This window comes from Bison bison, unplaced genomic scaffold, assembly GCF_000754665.1.
Source record: "Bison bison bison isolate TAMUID 2011002044 unplaced genomic scaffold, Bison_UMD1.0 scf7180017864304, whole genome shotgun sequence".
In the NCBI taxonomy this organism is placed as follows: domain Eukaryota; kingdom Metazoa; phylum Chordata; class Mammalia; order Artiodactyla; family Bovidae; genus Bison; species Bison bison.
Genome location: NW_011494876.1, coordinates 10680054 through 10700858, shown reverse-complemented (window position 1 = coordinate 10700858; position 20805 = coordinate 10680054). Strand labels below are relative to the sequence as shown.

Genomic DNA, 20805 nt, shown 5'->3' with positions numbered 1-20805 from the left:
TCTGGAAGTGCCAAAAAAGGGAGGAGCTGTCAGGGTCGTTATGCTAATTCCAATTTGTTGTAATTTTTGGAGTGACTTTTCCTAAATTATGATTCATTTCAGCACCGAAACACCAGATTCAAGTCAGAGGCTTATGATGCTATTATAAGCATATTACTGATGCCTAGTAAAATAACTTCTTGTAATGTTTCTTTTATAAGGGCCATAAATCAAAATATTCAAAACAGTTAATTTTTAATGTGCCACTATTATCCATCTTTAGTTATAAATTTAATATCTCCTTAGGCCCCACAGATTGTAATGCGACTCAAAACATGCAACGGCTGTTCAGAAATAGAAGGTCCTCCCAGTATCTCATTGTTTAAATCCTTAAGATATGGTTTTAAAGGCTTGAGGATATCTGAGCAAACTTGTTTAAAGGAGTCATAAAGAAAGATAAGTAGTTTTCCTCAGAAGCCTATAAAATTTATTACAACATATTAAAGCAGGATTATATATTGACTAATTTTCAGAAGGCATTTGTTTTCTGGGATACATGGTATTTGGGGAAATTTCATAAAGGAATAAGGAGGATGGGGATTAATGCCATTATCTCTGCTTCCCTTGAGCAAAGCAAGGCTGTCTATATGCCTTGGCACCAGTTTCATCCTGAAAATGACAAGGTTTCTATGTCAAGGGATGGTGGAAGGCGGGGGGTTGGGGTGTCAAATTCTTGTGAAAGAGCAATAAGAGTCTTTATTTTCCAGGAGGAGGGGCTTTCCTGATGGCTTGGATGGTAAAGAATCCTCCTGCAATGTGGGAGACCTGGGTTTGATCCCTGGGTTGGGAAGATGCCCTGGAGGAGGGCATGGCAACCTGCCCTTAGAATCCCCATGGACAGAAGAGTGTGGCAGGCTACAGTCCATGGGGTCGCAAAGAGATGGACATGACTGAATGACTAAGCACAGCACACATCCAGGAGGAGACACAGATGCAGCCCAGTCCTGACACTGTAACACGATGGCAGAAGCAGGTTCACAGAAGAGCCCCAAGAAGGACTTACACTTTTCTAGGCAAGCCCCAAACTCACAGAATCTTCCTTTGCCTACTTGTTACATGCATGCTGTGGGCAGGTTTCATATGTTCACTCTTTAACATTATAAAATATTTACTTCTCACTTAGAACTGTTTTAGGTCAATTTGCATCTTTATTAGCTATTCCATATGAGTAAAGGCCATATTTCTCTTAAACTTTTCTCCAGATAGGGAGTCTCTCAGACAAATTTTAGCATTTCTCTGGTTTCCCTACCTCCCTATATCAACAAGTTTCCCTTTGGAACCACTTTGCATCTGGAAGAGTTAATTCTGTACTGTTTCCCTCTTTACTAAGGAAAGGGAGAAGGGGGGAGAAAAGGGGAGATGTGACCAGGAAGCAGGCTCTACTGGTGGTCAACGGATCCAGGAAGTGTTACATCTATAACTATGTGGAAAGATGCTGTAAATGAAAGTCAAACCTCTGTGTGTTCCCTGAAGGACCAGAGAAAGCAGTCTGACTCACTGATGGGACCTTCGATGGGTTCAACTGAGCAGTGAAAAATATCAATGAAAACTGTCACCCACGGGCGAAACACACAAGTTACTATTTTCAAATTCATCCCAAGAACCACTGTTTACATAATATGAGCGCAAGACTTGCAGAAGGGCACACCTGTTTACTTATCCCAAAGAACCACCTCTCCAATCACAGACCTGGGGCATTTCACATTTGTCCCAGAAAAAGAACTGCATGGTGAGTACTTGTGACTATGGCACACAATCTACCACATTTCTTGTTATGAATATATATATATATATATATATATGCTCATATACACTGTCACCAACTTCAACAGAATAGTCTGTGTCACCATAGGTAGATATATTCAGCTCCAGAGCATTTGTGACTTGGTGTTAAACAGCCTGCAGTATCCTGGAGAGGTGTGATTCACAATGGCAAAAGTCGACAGAGTTCAATGTTCCATTTTATATTAATAACACAGAACATTACATGCACCACTATTCAACTATAATGCAGACAGCCAAGAAATAAACAGTGGGTTTGCATAGATAAAAATCAATCTTTAAAAAAACAAAATCCTCCGAAAAAACATAATGCATGAAAATAATGCAAAACTATAGGCACGCAATTGTCAAAAAGCAACAGATATAATACCACTTATGAGTCTGTCAATATTAACATTTCTATTCTAGTTCATTTAAAGAGATACAGTTACCCATTCACCATTACTATGCCTTGCTCCTTGTGTTTTCTTCAGAACTGCCATAGAAGAGAGTACAATTCATTAAATGGGCTTCTTACACATGATAGTTTCAGCTCTATGAAGATAAATAGCTTTGTTTCCCTTATTCCTTACCAAACATTTGACACAACCAGAAGGACATGGGAGTTGGACCGCACTGGCATATCTGGTAAGAGCAAGCAGTCGGCTGAAAACCGTGACTGGAGAACCGTGACAATTTCTGAGTCCACAATCATGCCTTTAAAAGTGTGGATAAATCCTAATGAGGGCAGAGTTTACATCTTAAACAACATAGAAACATTTGGATGGTGCTCAACCCAGCCCCAACAAGGCAGAACAATAATGTGGTTGCAGGCAGGGGGGATATGAAGGAGGGAGCTCTTGGGGGTGGTCACGGCACGCAGAAGCAAACACAGGGCACATCACAAACAGCAGTGAGCACAACTGAGCACGCACACAATACAACACTAGAATACAATTTTTAAAAGAAAAATGATATAAAAGATGGTTTTCTCACCCCTCAAAACAAAACTGGAACTTTGGTTTACAGGCCCGGCTATGCCCATATGCCCTCCTCGTCATCCTGCGGCCGGCCAGGGGTAAGAAGGTGCACGGAGAGGAGGGGAGCACCGGAACGAAAGAAGAGAAGGTTAGTCACACTGGGATGCACTGCAAAGGCACACTGATCTTCACTTTGTTTTTTAATCTTAAAGAGCGAGGAAAAAAAAAATCCATAGTAACTTAAAGTTCCACATCGCTGACTTGTCAAATACATAACTGAGTTTTGTATCTATGGCAACCCCCACACAAAAACATTCCACCCACCAGGCTCTGACTCTGTGTCAAGAATGGATTAGAAGATTAAAATTAGTCTACATTAGCAGATGATTATTTTTTTGGAAAGCATGCAATCTGAATTGCATATGCCTAAAGAGTAGATTAAACCTTTTAAGTAAGCAGAGAAGTAATTATAGTAACTAAATACCCTTAATTTCTCTTAAGCTTGAAGTATCAATAAAGGCTGAAGAAGAATTAAAAAAAAAAAAACCAAAATTCCACCAACTTGGGTGGAACGAACTTCTGTAGCATGCGATAATTGACATTGGGTATTTCACAAAGGCTCAAACATACTGTGATCTTCTGGATTTGTCAGGTTCTATTTTACTCTCAGCGTAAAAGAGGATGTGCCCACCATGGAACGATTATACATTTGCACGGAATGATTATACATTTGCAATCAAATAAGTTTCAAAGCAAAGAGAGTAAACTTTCAATTCAGTAAAATGCTTGTAGAAAGCAAGTTTTGTTTAACTTAAAATTGTGCTCAACTGTGGATAAATGGGAACTTATTTGGTCTGAATTCTTGTTGAAAACATTTCCAGAATGGTTCAGGCCATTTTCCTCACTTAGTGAAGAGGTGGATGGGCAGGGCAATTGAATCTATACAGACAGAAGTATATCTGCCATCACAAGGTCGTGTTTTGAACAAGAATTCTCACTGTTCACTGCAAGGATAGAAACAAAGTGTAGAAAACTCAGTGGTTCATATCCTGGTCTCACACGTAATTTGGGAGCTGTGTCTTTTAACAAATCCCTGAGAAAACCAGGTTTTCCCATGATTGTCTTCTGTGTTTTGAAAATCAGGAACAGGAAAAACAATAACTTGAAGCATCTTCTCATAATATGTATCCATATTGCTTAAGCTGTTGTAATATCAGGTTGAATTATATGAAAATGCCCACTGCTGGCCATTTTGGGTCTAGAAAAACAGCAACTTCATACAGTTTGACCTAATCTTGCCAACAAGGCTATGGTGATTTTATCTGCTCAAGAATTTGGATCTATGGTCTTTGAAATGAGTTTTCATATGATTTCTCTTATATTTTTGTGAATTTTATTTTGTATATTTAAAAATATTATTCTGACAAAGGGAGTTCACCAGACTACAGCCCAAAGAATTAACAATGTCCCACTGATTTGAGTCAATCAAGTGATTTGCACACAGTCTGAATTGGACAACTCAGTATGAATTTGCACTGACAGTTTGGCTAGTAATATTCTGGCCCCACATAAGTTCAACTGATCATCTTACCTGGGTCTCCTTCTCATGTAAAATTTACCTGCATCTATTTACCACTACACAGTCTAGTAATTGCTCCTGGCAATGAACCTCCCTTTTCCCTACCTAATTGGAGAAATATGGATTTTTACATTCATTCAATTTTCTCTCAGTTCCTGGAGAAAAGAAAAGTTTATGTCCTTTTTTATGCTAATAAAGAAGGAAAGTATAGCAGGGGACCCCTCAAGCATCCACAAATGGGTCTCAGAGGGTCTAGCAATTCCTTGCAGTTCAATGCAGAATGGTGTGGGTATGTGTGTAAGTATATTCTCTGGATGGAGGTCCTAGCTTTCATTATAAGGTTCCTGATTCCCAAAGTCTCTGCTGCAGGAAAACTCAGTGAGATGCCAAAGTCACACACACAAAAATAGGCTGTTTTCCTCAAAATGCAGCCTACAGTCCCTGCTGACTGCTTCTGAATGGCTGTAAAATCATTCCCTGTGCTGAGCAGTTTATTTCATTTTGCATTTAAAACCAACAGTATGTAGACATCCAGTTTGTTTCAAATCCAAAGATGTTTTAAATTTTGAAAAAGAAGAAGGAAGGAGGAAAGAAAGCCACTGCCACCAAAATCTATAACTATTTTCCTAACGGTGAAGTGTGGTCTAATGCAAATTACTTTTAGCAAATTAAATATATTAAAAAGTGGTAATTAATTATGATTGAAGCAGACAGGAGTTGTAGCTCGAAAATACACACTGCCAATATCACTACCGTGCCTCGTCCACCATAGGAATAAAAAGGAGCTCCCAGATGTCGAGGGTTATTAAAAGCCAGATGTTGAGATCGACGTCTTGTATGCTGGTGAATAAAGTAAAGAAATATGACAGTCCAATATAAACTTTGCTAACGTTTAACATGGCAGAAATGGGGATCAATTCCTTCAGTGTGCTCAGAATATTATGCATATCTTTCAAGTTCCTAGTTTCTGAAGTTAAAAGTATTTAAAAGAAAATAGAAAGGGAAGTGGTGGCCATTTCTGGTCTCTCTAATCTTCAAAGCTTAAACATGAATTGACCCTAATCACCAAGTGATCTGGGTCAGAGTGAGTGTCTGCTTGGGGAACAAAAAAACAAAAATGCAGGAGCTAATCAGAGACGGAGCCCCAGATATTTCCAAACGTTCGCAGCTGTCTGACTCCTGCACCGCCTGCATCTTTGTATGCAAATATTAATTTGTTCGGCAACCTTACTGCCCAGAAATGTAAATCTGGGGACCAAAAAAATAAAAACCAGATAAATGTCACTTGATCCCTAACTTCATGCCAAGTTATTTGGAAATTCTTGAAGTTTTAAAATGCATCTATCAGGCCTGAGAGAGTCAGTTTCCCTCCCTTGTTTTTCTGTTTTCAGATCGACTTCGCAGCGGGCTTTCTGGAGGCTGCCTGGCGTTTGCTCCCTTGTGTGTTGTCCCTGTGAGTGATTGCTATGCCAGGAGTTGCCAAAATATCTGGATGAGAAAAAAGCCTCTAGTCCATCCGTCATCCGTCTGCTTTTGTCCACAGCATCTGGGGACAGAACATCCAAGGTGGGCTGAAGCCCAGAGCACAGTGACCACAAAGCCCGTTTTAAAGAGGGAGGAGGCTTAACTATCCAATAAACTCAGGATGTATCTATTGCTCCAGAGATGATATGAAGACTTGACGGAAATCCTTAGTTCCAGATGCTAGGCTCTAATGGGGTTCTCTAAATACTGAGATAAAACAAAATCCCTCACCGGATGGGCTGCTCAAGGGGCTATGTTGATGACAAGATCTAAGAGCAAAGTGACTGAGTCATCACTGACAAGATGGGAGACTTGTTGTGGGGACATTTATTAGCCCAGCCATGGAGGTCTGGGAAGGAACTCTGTGATATGACCTGATAAACAGACCAGTGTAAACCTTTAATTGGTCTCTATTTTGAGGTATTTGGTATAGCCAGCAGGCAAGCCTCAGCCCATCACAGGGCTGGTTGTGTGTGTGTGTGTGTGTGTGTGTGTGTGTATGTTTTAAAAACCCTGCAATTTTCTTTCAGTTGATAGCTGGCTTTTTTCTTGAAATCGAAGGGCTAGGTTCCTAATGAGGACCTTACTGTCACACTCATCCTAACTGAAGATGAGAATGAAATTACGGAAGCATCACTTTTAAATCAGCCTACTGCCTCTGTTAGAACTCAGCCACTTGTCTCTGCCATGAAGTTCAACATGGCCTCCCAGTGGGACAAGCAGGGTGACCCTCCTGGTTACTGACAGGGTGTGGCGTGGGCAGTCACCAGATCCACCCCTACTCCTCCTAGAAGTTCATGGCTCCTCTGATACTTTCTGCAAACTTCAAGCACCAGCATTCCGCAAGTCACAGAAGCAAGACCACAGTGTTGGGTATATGATGTGTCCTGTGCCCGGGTTTGAGCAAAGCAGCAACTCTCAGCATTTCCAAACTGCAGGCTTGGCCAGAACTAGGGAAATAGAGTGTATACAAAGGAAAGCAAGGGGTGTGAGCCTGGAGATAAGGGCATCAAGCCTTATCAGGGCACTAACGTATTTTCTTTCTGGGTCAAGTCCAAACCTTTCCTCTGGAAACCTCACATTCGTGTCTGTCACCTCTCCTGCCTCCTAGAATGCATAGCCCATAAGTTGATGTCTCTGTTTATGTGACGAGGTCAGGAATGGCTGCAAACTCTTAGATAATTTGATTTGTCATAGCCTGTGGTACCCATTTGCAGACAAGTTCTCCCAAAGAATAGCCAAGTCCTTACTAGATTCAGATACCTGTTCTGTGCTGTGTTTCTAGATGCTAATTAATTTCTGACCTGGGCTAGAAATGAGCCAGCAGGAATTAGCACCAGCTCCAGGTTAGAAAGAATGGGACGGCTCTTAGCTTTCTTCACTAAGAATCACTAGGACACAGGGCTGGGGAGGGTCTTTGTGCGGACAGGGGAAGGCAGGCTCAGGGACAAAGATGAGGTAGGTCACTGAAGTACACTTGGCCAGGAGCTGCGGCTGCTGCTGCTGCTGCTGCTAAGTCGCTTCAGTCGTGTCCGACTCTGTGCGACCCCAGAGACGGCAGCCCACCAGGCTCCCCCGTCCCTGGGATTCTCCAGGCAAGAATACTGGAGTGGGTTGCCATTTCCTTCTCCAATGCATGAAAGTGAAAAGTCAAAGTGAAGTCGCTCAGTCGTGTCCGACTCTTAGCGTCCTCATGGACTACAGCCTACCAGGCTCCTCCATCCATGGGATTTTCCAGGCAAGAGTACTGGAGTGGGGGTGCCATCGCCTTCTCCAGGAGCTGTGGAGTGGGGGTCAAATTCCAGTCCATCTGACCACAAAGATTCACCCTCCTGACATGTGAACTTTGAAGCCACAGAAAGAAGCCCTCATTTTGGCCCCAGAAACACCTGAGGGTCCTGCTCAGCTCAGCTCCGAAGTCCTTAGGACTCCGTGTTGCCCCTTTCCAAGCTGTTGAAGGTCCTGGTTGGGACTGGATGGTACAACTTAGGTGGGGTTTCTCTGGCTCTTCGAAGAAAGACAACCTCACGTGCATATGGCAGATGTCCTTTATACAGCTTATCAGCAGCACCCCGCCAAGTTTCAAGGTCCCTGAGGGAAAAGGAAGCACCCCCATACCCTTCACACTCTGTCACAGCACCTGTGGGAATTTAACATGCATTTTCAAACCAGAAAGCCTATAAGGACTGGCCCCTGCTTTTCTGAATGATTTGACTCCTCTAATAGAGAAGGCAGCCTGGATTTCAGAGTTCCTTAGGGGCTGCCAAGATTGTGTTTACTTGTTTCTCCCCAGAATGGTTCCGTCCCCCTTCTCATGGCACTAGCTGCACTTGTGATTTATTCTTCTAACCTGACTTGGTGAAAGCTGAACAGCCCTGGCTAAGGGGAAACATGATGGGCAATCTCCATGTTTTAAAAGATACAGGGGGGTGTTTCTCAAGGGAGAGGCAGAGACTGCAAGCAAGCCTGTGCAGCCTGGTTGGTTCTCAGCAAGTCTACCACACTGGGACCCCTGAGGCAGGGGGCCATCTAAATCCTCTTTGGTAAGCCATGGAGAACATTTGAGAAGCTTGTGGGGCATTCTCCTTCACTTCTAATGCAGCATCTTTAGGCACTTTCTCATTTTTTTCCAACTATCATTATAGGGTGACATGAAAACTAGCTTTCTGTTTCCTTCGAGCAAAAGTTAATTCTGACAAACCAATCTAGTGCATGGTGCCAGCTCTCTCAGCTGAAAGATACAAGATACCCAGATGAAGATAACAATGCTGGAAGGTTGTACACTGGCCAAGAATATATTTTCAGAGCCCAAAGTCAACATCTGCTAAAAGCTGAGCCATTGCCAGATAGCCATAAAAAAGGGGTGGGGTGGAGACAGGCTTTATTTTCACTCCCTCATCCATCAGTCATTAATGCTTGGCTTTGTTAAACAGAGTGAAAATTGTGTTTTTTAGCAGGATTCTGACTCTGCTTTTTCCTGGCTAGTGGGCAACCAAATCCCCTAGCCCCTTGACTTTTCATGTCCTCAAGTGCCTCAGAAAGAAAAAAGAATCGGAAGGCCCTGATACTTCACAGGGCTGCTCTGTGAATTAAACTGGAGAACGTAAGTTAACCTGACTTGTAGACCTTAAACATGTATACAAACATAACTGGGCACACCGCCCTTGGTGGTGGCATTTCATAGGCTGTCACTATTACAACAATGTATTTGATACTGTGCTAAGACCAAAGGCAAAAGGGTGTATGTAAAAAAGGATCAGACAGTGTGTTAAACCATCCTTAGTTATTTTAACATCTCTGGGCTATTCAAAGCTATGGTTTACACCTGTCATTAAAATACAGATGCTGAAACAATTTTTCAAATGCTATTGTTCCACAAATACAGTAGTTTGCAGAATCTGGCTAGTGGGCAACCAAATTCCCTTGCCCCTCGACACTGTGTGTGCATGTACGTTTAAAGAATGTTTTCAATTCTCTTTTCTGTGGTTCCTTATCTTCTGAGTGCTGCAAGTGCCTGGGGCATGGAAGTCCAACATGACCCTTATTACATCAGTTCAAGAAAAAAAAGAAAGGCAATGGTGTTTAGCAAGAGAAAATGGATTTCCCTGCTTCCAGACCTTTCAAAGTTGGCCACCCCCTTTCAATGGGGGAGCTAAAGAGCTGCCTCTTAGACAAATGTGACCGGATTAAAGCAGCAAGTTGAAAAGGAATCAACCCTTCCGCAATGCCAAGATGAGTTACATCTACAAGCTGGGGAGAGTAGACTGTGTCTGAAAAACCCCCGTTGACTCAAAAGATGCTGCAACAAATCTCTTAATGAAACCCTAATACTGCACACAAGGTTTAAAACTAAGAGGAATCAGTGAAAGGGGAGAAAAACAACTTTATCCAAAATAGAGTAAGACTGAAATCTTCAATAGGCTCAAATTACCTTTAAGGAAAAACCCTTTTCTAAGAGGAGGATCCTGATGCATTAAGCAGCTCTGTCTTTTTCCCCAGACATGAAGACCCTACCTGGCAGGGTTTATCAAATCGTGCCCTTGCGTGCTTACATGTAAGGAGTTAATACCACACCCAGATTAAAGAGCCTTGGCAATAACTTGCTCATCCGCACAGCCAGCTTTCCTAAGGCTGTGTCACCCCTCCCCCCTTCCTCTCCTGCGACTGAAATGCTTGGGTGAGCACATAACAGCTAGTAGAGGAAGGAGCAGTTAAATACCTCCCACAGCAGTGCAGACATTTGTCCTCATTTCTTTCCTACCTGTGGCCTCACAGAGAGCCATGACAGGGTCATTCCAGAGCTTCTGCTCTTAAAAGCAAACAAACAAATAAACTACCACCTTTATTTCCCAATGGTGAGAAATCACATATTCCTTCTGGCTTGTGTTTTAGTAGCTTTGGGGATTTGGGGTATTCTTTGAGGGGTTAAAAAAATTATATCTAGCTACCTTTCTACTTCATTTACTTGAAAAAAAAAATCTGTTGAGTTTTAAACATAGCATCTTCCAATCCACTTGCGATAAAAGGAGTATCTGAAAAGGGGCAAGTAAGCACAAGAAAACAAAATTGTAACAATGTGTGGTGAAGGATGTTAACTAAACTTATTCTGGTAATCATTTCACAATATATCCATATACCAAACCATATGTTGTATATCTAAAATTGATACAATGGTAAAGGTCAATTATATTTTCACTTGTGAAAATTAACTGTTTACAAAAAGAAAAGAGGCAAGTGGATCATAAGATATAGTTCAAAATGCATTCCAGGATTTCTCTGACTCCGATGTGGAGAGGACTGGCCCAAGAGTAGGAACAGTTGAAATCTTTGGACCCTTCTCCCATTCAATAAACATCAGCCCAACAAGATGTTTCTTCATGGGTTTTGAATTTGAAGGCTTCATCCCTACTTGAAGCCAATACCCAAAGCCTTCTTCCAAGAAGCGGGCCATGAAATTAGATTTGCAATGCAAAGAACCTCTATCGTCTCTTGTTTAGTCAAGCTTCAGACATACTAACTTGGATAGGAAACTGATATTAAAATCCTATGACATGTAACCTTTCTTATTAGGTTACCATCATGGGGAACAAATTTCTTTTTGGTTGTCCTGAAACTATACTTTAGCAAATTCTGATATGTAGGAGTTAATTTTTCTTCTATGTTGGAAACAAGAAAATGTATTTACACACACACGCACATATATGTATATATAATGAACATTCAAACACACACACAGGGGAAGTTAGGGAGAGAAATTTCTAGTTAAACATGATCTTGAGAAATTCTTCCATATGTGGAGAAGTCCTCAGTTCGTCTGACATATAGCTATACATACATATATACACACAGGACACTATGTATACATTTATCCCACATTCATTTAACCTCAAAACATAAAATAAATTCTTTTTTTTTCCCTCCCTAAGCAAAAGCTAGGAATAACAACTCTATACACAGAATCCATCTTCTGGGGGCAATGGAGCAAGTTAAACCCCTCATCTGTTTGTTAGAATTCAAAGGGCTGCACTTTGGCTAATCTGTTGGTGAAAGTGCAAGGAAAGCAGGGCATCAATCACAGAAGCCCGTCCGGCATTTCACAGAGAGGGCGAGTGGGGAATCCAGAGGCCTGGAGTCGGGTCTCTGAGAAGTAACAGGGCCCGGGGAGGGGCTGCTGTGACTGCTTCCTTCTCTGGGTGGACAGTGAGACTCTACAAAGCCCTGTTGCCCAGACATAAAATCAAAGCCCTGGGGAGGTGGAAGAAGAGGAGAAAAGCAGCAGGGGTGGGGATGGTTACAAGACACATCCGGGACCAAGAAACTCATGCGGCTTGGAAATGTTATTACCTCTCTCCAGTCACATCTCAGTAAGGACCTGCTGGCTGGAATTTCCCCTCCTATGGGAATGCTCTGCAGGACACAGACTAATTCAGTCTGGAAGCTTGGGTGTGTGCAGTACGGACAGAGGTGCGAGGGTGAGAGAGCAAGAAGCTTGTTTTCGTTTTTGGATCTAACTCTACCTTATAGCTCTTTTGCCTGTAAGAAGAGGGTAGAGAGGACATGTTTCAAGACCAGAAATGTCAAAACCAAGGTAGCGAGTGCTGCAGCCTCTCTGAAGCAGAGCATAGATGCAGTCGGCATGGGTGGGATCACTGGGATAATTTTGTGGTATCTTAAAATATAATCTGTATATCGACCCTAAGACCACTAATTTGAAAAGAAAGCCATGTCTATGTCTGGGTTCTCTAGTGAACAAGGTATTTGGCAGCTTATGGGAAAATAACATGTGTCTCAAGCATAATCAATGGGAATTTTCAGCAGAAAATGGAAGTGGACATTCAGCGCTCTGAAATGTGTCCAGTGGTACAAACCCATGTTTCAGCTGAGAGCCAACACATGCTGGGACCACAGAGTAAACAGGAGCAGCAGAGAAGGGGCCCAAAGCCACTATTTACATCTGCAGGTAGGTTCTGGAAACTGCCAAGTGGAGTCAGTAACATTTAGGATTGGGGCAATCAATTTTCTAGGAATAGATTAGGAGAGTGGACACCCTGAAGTGGAAGACGTACAATAGCTAACCCAGCTTCTGTCACAATGAGGTCACTATCTGAAAGCCCTCCAAGAGCCCTGGCTGGTCCGATGGCAGCCTCGAGCCAAGGGAAGCACCCTCTACTCTGCTCTGGGAGCTTGACTGGTCCCGGGCCTTGTGTGTACACAGGCTCACGGGTGAGCGAGCAAAGGAATGTGGATCCTGGTGATTCACCGCCCAGGGCCCGCTATAACCCAGAGCGATTCCTCTCCCTCTCTGTGCCAGGCTCTCTACTCCTTGAGAGCCTCACTCTGGTGCCTCGAGGGCAGTGGGAGAGCTGTAAGAAGCCACATTTTCACTGGCACAGTGATAGCAGGTATGGAGAAAAGTAAAGGGCAGGGGGGATGGGGGAAAATGAACTGAATATCACAAACAGAAGAACAGGAATAATGTTGATGAAAGCTGGGGCAAATGGAAAGAGAACCGATGGGATGAAATTCTAATTCAAATTTGAAAACTAAACCAAAATGAGATAAAATTTACTACAACTGGACAGGAAACTGAAAATACACATTTGCATTTAGAGGAAGTTGATACTGTAATTAAACCATATTTAGTACACATGGTTGCATAAATAGATCCATACTGACATCCAAGGAGGTTTGCTCCAGGTACAGCATTCAGAGATACAGACCTTTCTCTGGGGCCTATTGATTTGCAGGTATGTGATTCTGAATAGATATCAGCCTCCCTGAGCTCCAGTGTCCTTATCTATGTAATGGGGATACTCCCATCTGCCCTTCTTATTTCCCAGAGGTACTATAGGAAGAACTCATTCAACAGACATTTATCGAGTGCCTACTATGAGCCAGACAGGTACAACTATGCTTTGGAATATGTAACAGAGAGTATGACTACGACATAAAATTCAATCAAAAATTCCCATAATAAATCTAATAAGTATTATGCCTCCATGCTCCTGGACTCTGTAGCCATCCTTTACAAGTAAGATTTCTATAAGCAAAATGTGAAATTTAAACTCTAATTGGGAATCTGAAAGTCTTCAAGGTAGTCAAAATTCCTTGGCCTTTCTAACTCCTGTGAGTGAGTGAGCATTTATATTCAAAGAAAGAGCCAGAGAGAGGAGAGACAAGTTCTGGGCTTTGAAAGTGACCACATATTCTGGGGTTCCAACACAAAAAAAGTGTTTAGGTTTTTGCCAGTTAGGTCCCCACAAATTAGAATCAGAGTGCCAGATGCTTTAAGAATTGGAGGTACGTTTTGCACCAAAAAGAAGTAAGATCCAGGTCTTTAAAGACCCAACATTCAACCCAAGCACAGTAGTGGGAGTTCTAGAAGCCAAGGGCAACCTGAACGAGTCTGGTGTTTTGAGTCATCTGAAGTGTGGTGCTCACTCTGATGCCATGCTTTTCTTATCCATGGGGTTGGTCCATACCTGGGAGGCACTGGAAGGACTATATGGAAGGACTATATCATGAACTATGACTATAAAAGCTACACAATGCCTGGGAAAATGAGTAAAAAATCTTGGCATCCTGGATAAGGCAAGGAAAAATGCTACTTAAAAATAACAGATAGTGATGATGGCAGGTCCAGAGGGCATGTGGGAGAAGTTGAGTTTCCACTTAGCTTTTCTAAAATTGGTCTTGGTAACTTTACTAAAAATAAAATCACTAATGTGTCTCCAGCAGGTACAACTAAGTCTTTGGTCTTAATTATTTCTCAGAGCTCACCAGCAGCCTATATCATGGGAAATATTTACTTGTCTGCTTGTGTGCCCACTTCTTGGTTTGAAAGGTTTCCTAACGCATTACTGGGACTTCTCTGAATGTTGTACTTGAACATATTCAATGACTATGGTCATTCTCGGGGGTCACAGGGCACAAACTATTAACTGCTCCTTTCTTGGATGGGGGTCTATAGTTTGTTGGACTGATACACCCCACTGAATTCTCTTACATATTCTCCATATTTCCTTCCCCTTATCACATGCATTTTCAATCCCTGAAGAGATGTGCATGTATGATTATTCTCACTTTCTTGGGTCCTCATTTTTATGATGGTTCCCTTAACTGCAATCAATTGATTTTTTGGTGGTATAACTCATTCTCAGATGCCATTGTCTTGAAATAAAAAAGAATCCTAAGAGGTGAACACTCTCATTTTCTGCTATGTAAACCATAAGGAAAATTTGCCTCAAAAGTCTATCTTTTGATGTACAACACCAATGGGCACTGGATCAGCCATGTTTTAAGCTGGGTAGTCTTTTTCTACAAATGATACTCTGAGGACAGTATTCCTCAGAGCACAGATGCTACTTGAAAAGAAGAAGAAAAAAGATTCCATGATCAAGTAAGTCTGGGAAATTCTGGGTTAAATAAAACTGGAGAACTTGCTTTCTTATATGACTTTATGGATCCTTTGATCTCTTAATTGCACCAAGACTCTCCAAGATTATGTTATAATATGCAGCACTTTCCCCAAATTCTTTGCCCACTGATTCTCTGTTTCAAACCTTCCTCATGGGACTAATGTTCCAAAAGTTACTTTGGGAAAGGCTAGTCTAGACTTATAACCCTTGGATTCAGTTTCTCCCAAGGAGAAAGCAAAATCATAGTAAAAGAGAGAGGGTCAGGGAAGAAGTGGGAAAAGAATCTAACTCTGCAAGTACCTGGCAATACTTAAATTGAGTTTCCTAAGGAAAAATTAGTTTCTCTGGGAAAGTAGCAAAGTGGCTGATTTTTTTTTTTTTTTCTCTTCTTCTTCATTTTCATGTGCTCTGACCTCTTAGCTCAAAAGTTAACGTCAACACTTTGGAGCTCCTCTTCTATAAGGTATAGGTGGTCAACGCTCATGGCCACAGGAAAGTTAGGGCTAAAACATTCATGGGAAGGGAATCAGGAATCCCTCAAAGAGAATTTTCCCCTTTAAGTCGGGTTCATTTAATAGGGGCATATCATGAACGCTTAGTTCAAATCTCATCCAAATCAATCCATTATTCAGCCTCTAATGTTGTCACATACTCATATAAAGCTGTCACTATCTTCTAAGAAGTAGCTCCACTCCATACATGTTAGTATATATGCTTACACGATTATGTGTTGCTTTTGTAATCAACTGGGAAAGACTTCCCAGCCTTCCAATGACTGTCACAGACTGGGATGTAGATTTATAATGATGCACAAATTGATACATAAGTTGGTGAATATGAATCTCCATATCCCACACAGGGGGAAGCATCATTGTCCAAGCGCAGGAATACCTGGTCAGAAAGGTTAACCAGCCCAGGGAGGTCTTGCCAGCTCCATCTCTGGAGTCAACCTCCTCCTACGAGGGCTCCCAACTTGAGTCTCCTCCTCTGACTGAAAAAATACACCAAGGGAGTATTACAGCCTTGCTGACTCCAATTTAAAGTCACAAAAGCTATCCTTCTGATGAATGATATTTCGCTTTCACAGTGAACCCCACTGTAGTTCCTAAGTCACGGGCCCCCTAATTAAGTTAAAACTACCTGTTATCTGTCTTGTTCTGACATTATCCTGAACAGAAATGAATGAGACATCAGATTTTTAATCGAAACCAGACATAAACTCCTTGAATATAAGGCTATTATCCATTATTCCCTTACCCAGGCCCAGTAAAGTGGCCATCATGGGATAGGTGCTCCAAGCCTCAGTTCAATGAGCAAAGGACTCCCAGCTCTTGAGGGCCTCCTCCTCTCAGTGGATTTTTCCTCTGAGGAAGAGGGTGACACTCTCTGCCTTTATGTTAATGGGTTGCTTACAGTACTTACTGAGATGGAGAATGTGAAAGTGGAAGGTCATCACCACCTTCCTAATAATTGGCAACGTACAAGAGGTCCTGACCACGTATGTTAGCCAGACATTTCTCAAGGAATGCTAACTCTTCTGTGGAGGGCACCACACCTGAGCAATGATCTCTGTCTTATAACAACTGCTAGTGTCTGTCAACCAACAGAAGTCAACCAAACAGGCAAGTACTCTAGTTTAATGATTAAAGACCTCTAGAAAAGTATCTGGAGGCTATCTTTTATAAAAAATAAAAATATAGCATCACAAGGCAGATAAATTTGAACCAATGCTGTATTTCTAGCATGACACATTAGCATATGTGTCTCAGTGATGTAACAAGACTGTTATCTCAGCAGGTGCTTGTGTGACCCACTCCCCCAGTTTGGGTCCAAATCCTTTTTTCTATCACTATAGTGTTCTCTGTTCCTGTTTCTATGGGGGAAAGTCCAGGGTGGTCTCTAGTACCAATAAAATCTTACACTCATTTCCCAAGGCAGAAGGTCAAGGAGCAAAGAGCAGGGATCAAGAATGAGAATGAATTAGCAGGATGCCAGGTACACTGGGGTAGGTGAATGTGGGAAAGTGGTGATGGTTGTGAGGGATGATAACTGACTAAATAAAACCAAATTAAACCAAAACCAGACATTCAGGAGAATGACATAAAATCAATCTCACTTTCCACTTTGCTGATTTCCAAACTGAGAACCCTTTTTGAGAGTTAATGACATAAACTGGTGCCTTTCTATACTTAGCTTCAAAAACTAAGATGTCCTGTGTGAACATCCTTTCCAGGGTTGAGGTCTCTGAGGGCAAATGTTTCCCAGGACAACGACAGGGCCAAGCTGAGGGTGAAGATCGCTCTGATTGGAGCTACCTTACTGCACAGCTCCACGGGGTATGTTTTTTTTTTTTTTTTTTTTTATTCACAACTAAGCTTTATTACTTTATTAGAGCTAAATAAGCATATCAAGGGTGAAGGCGTCAAAAGGAAGAAGCAAGGCCCACTCTTGGGCTGGAGAAAAATCTAGAACCTTGTTGGTGAGGGGATTTTGGACCAAAGGAATCAAGTATGATGGGACTGTGCTTACTGTCCAGAGGGTGCAGTACGGAGGACTCACTGCTCCTGGGTGCCCCAGGAGATGTAGTCTGGTCGAGTGGCTGCATGGTACTCATCAATCAGCTCCTGTACAACCTCCCTGGACCTGTCCAGCTCGTCAAAGTTATCCTTAAAGATGTCCTCCTTCCGGATTGATTGGAGGTTTCCCAAGACAGCTCCACGGGGTATGTCTTATGTTGTGAACTATATAAATAGCGCCCTCTGGAATTGTACCACTTGCTAGTAAAATTCTTGGAGACTTGGAATCTTAACTTCTCCTATGGGATGCTAACAACATGAGGTAAAAAGGAAACAGAGTTATCTGAAAAAATTTTAGGAGTTCAGCAAGTACCCCTTCCTTTTATAAATAGTGAAACCCTTCCTCACAGAGGTAATTCAAATAATCTCGCTCCTCACTATTTAGAAATATATAACAAAGGCATTTAGATGATTCCATTCCATTACCTATGACCCCACCTCTCTTGAAATTTATTGTATAAGTTACACTACTTTTTAAAAAGGTCACAGTATGATAAAAGAGGAAACACTATTAACATTGACTATGATATCCTGCTAATTTGCATTTAATTTCATAATATCCATAAAATTTACCTTCAAGAATTTTAATGCTAAACATGTAAACAGTTTTTGCATCTGGTGGGTGAAGGTGAATATCACTGAAAACTGCAGGAGAACTGTTTTTGTCAAGCCATCTCTTCACTTCTTTACTTAGGTAAGCGAGAAAACAGAGTCCAAATCAAATAAACCAGACGCCTTGACTTCACTGGCTAAAATGCAAGCAAAACTGATCTCTTTTCATGTAGTTTTACCCCACTTTTAATTTGCATCACTAAGGGATTTTCTAGGACAGTGCTCAGCAAACTCACGGCCTCTCTGATTGCCAAGCTCATGGAAACAAAGTGCTTTCTCTTAAAACTCTGAAAACAACATTCTAAAGTAACCCACCATTAGATACTGTGCCAGCAATAGACTACATATCTATGAAAAAGAAAGGAGAGGAGGAAAGAAAATGCATAACATAAACAAGAACAGACAAAACCTTAAAGAGGAAGGAGAAAGGAAAACATTTAGATTCCCTGAGTGATGGAAATAAATACCAAAGCTATTAGTTTCAGTTCAAAGAACGTATCACTTTATGCTGTTTATTATTTCTTGAGGATTATTTATTTTATCTTAAAATATCCAAAGGGTAAAAGGGGTCTTAGAGGTAAGCAGCAATGAAACTGACCTGGTCAGGAGAGGGCCTGTGGTTGGAATGCTGCGACCTCCCAGGAGACCGGTGGTGGTGGTGGTGGTGGTGGTGATGGTAGTGATGGTGGTCCTCATCATAGTTGTCCGCCATCAGCTTCATCCTGTTTTGGGTCTGCACAGAACACAAACCAGGGAAGATTCCATCAGGAGCTGGAAGACCAGCAAAAGAGGGGTCAGGGCATAATTACAACACCTGTAGGGCTCCCATTATTCTTTTTTTAGGAACAGAGATTTTCACTTTTAGTTCAATGGAAACTTAATAAAGAAAGCACCATTCCATTAGCTTTGGTGACAGAGGTTCTGTCACATCACTGAATCCGCTGTGTTGTCGGACAGACATTCACAGACATAAGTGTACTTCCCCCACGTGATTTAAAAGCCAATAAATGGACACATGCTAAAGTGCTTTGTGTTATCAAGCGATCACACAGATCCATAGTAAGCTTGCAATAACATACCGCCAACCATCACGTCTTACGCTCTAGAGCAAGCAAGAGAACGAAGCCCTGAATGAAAAGATGGGAAAGACCTGGAAGGAGACAGAGAGCTACAGACAACAGTCGTCCTGCAAGACAAGGCAGAGAAGCCCACCAAAAGGCTGCCAACCGCAAAAATATTGATGGGGCTGGTTTGTTGCTAGGATGACTTCTAGGGCAATGGCTCTCTATGGACATTTTAACTAATGTCGTTCTTTAGGGAAATTAAGGCAAAGAAAGCAAAGCTGATGGAGAAGAGTTAACCACTCTAATTTTACTCCTTGCTATGTTTGTCACACGAGGCAACTAAGTGTCAGAGTTAAACTCCAAGGGCTACAGAACTATATGGTTTTATTATGCAAGGCAAGAAAGAGACCAATGATCAATTGAGCTAACAAAGGTCACAGAATCCACAAAACTGCCTGAAGTCCACTTAGAAAGGCAGATAAAAATATCCAATTCAGAAAGCTGGGAAATGCAGAGACTCCAAGTGTGGGCTTGGAGATAAGGCCATCTGGGTTCAACCACCTCTTCACTGGGTACATGGGCTTTTGAGAATTAACTATTTCTATGCCCCAATTTCCTCAACTTTCAAATGGGAGTAGTAGAACCCCTTCCCTGGGGTTGTTGTGAGGACAAAGTATTGTGAAGAGAATGAATTTCAAGTCAGTCCAGAATCTGGTACATAATGGGCTTGAAATAAAAGTCATGCTACTATTACTATTGTCATTGTTTACTGGAAGACACTTCTCCTTCTTAATACATGTTGTTTCCTCTGTTTGTGACAGCTGCCCCAGCCACCTTTCCCTGCCTCTAGTTTCTGTGTCAGGCTAATGCACAGCCTTTTCCTGACCCCGCCCTTGAGACCAGGTGACATGTACCTCCTGCTTACCACACCTCTCTGACCACGGATTCGTCCGTCCATTTGTCAGTAAACTTGAGGCTGCTTCTTTCATCAGTCTCTCTCTAGCGTCTAACACAGGGCCAAGTAGATACAGATAACATTATACATGTTGCTGTAACAAGTGACTCAAAGAAAGAAGAGGCCATAATTTTGAGGGCCACTGTCATTCTGGAGGTGAGCAACCCAATTGTCTTCAGCCAGGGAAGGTCATTAAGAATTGAGGACATCTCGTGAGTTGCCATAACAACCCCACTGGTGGCTCATGACAATGAGCCATCAACACTTTAAGAGAGCTGAAAGTCAGAGTTTGGCAGGGCATTCAGACAGTTGGAATTTTAGTATGTAACATAAACAATACTCGGATAACAATTCTGGACCTAGCAGTCTATTCTTGTAGTGTTCTTCATGTATGACCTAATTTATCCTCAAAACTTTCCTGGGGGAATTATTACTATCCTCATTTATAGCTGGAAAATCAAGGCATAGATTTTCTTTCTTGACATAGAACATGGAGATAATCTGGACCTTCCAATTCTCAATCTTGAAGCCTTTCTCTTTGCCATGTTGCTAGCAAAAAAAGGCAAACAGCTGAACAGGTAGAAATAGCTTTCTCACAAATGCTTTGGTTCTGTTAAGTTTTGGAAACTGACTTCACATTCCAGTTCTGTAGGACAGAGGATGTCTCATGATTTACTCACTCCAGTGTTTTAAATGTGTACAATATTTGAAAGGCCCCAGAGTAGACATTTTTAAAAAAAAAATGCAAGTATATGGATAAAGACAATAAAAATAGAGGGAAAGAGCCACCTAAAAAA

At 41.8% G+C, this 20805-nt stretch overlaps 1 protein-coding gene across 1 annotated transcript in view; it reads right to left on the bottom strand.

The window, feature by feature from the left end:
- Positions 1 to 20805, bottom strand: part of ERC2 (ELKS/RAB6-interacting/CAST family member 2) — an 882456-nt gene that overhangs the window by 76422 nt on the left and 785229 nt on the right. Inside the window, exons 15-16 of the mRNA XM_010851669.1 lie at positions 18588 to 18722; positions 2797 to 2862 (exon numbers count right to left, since the gene is read on the bottom strand). Of these exons, the coding sequence (XP_010849971.1) occupies positions 2836 to 2862; positions 18588 to 18722 (162 nt within the window). The 3' untranslated portion in view covers positions 2797 to 2835. The remainder of the gene's footprint in view (positions 1 to 2796; positions 2863 to 18587; positions 18723 to 20805) is intronic.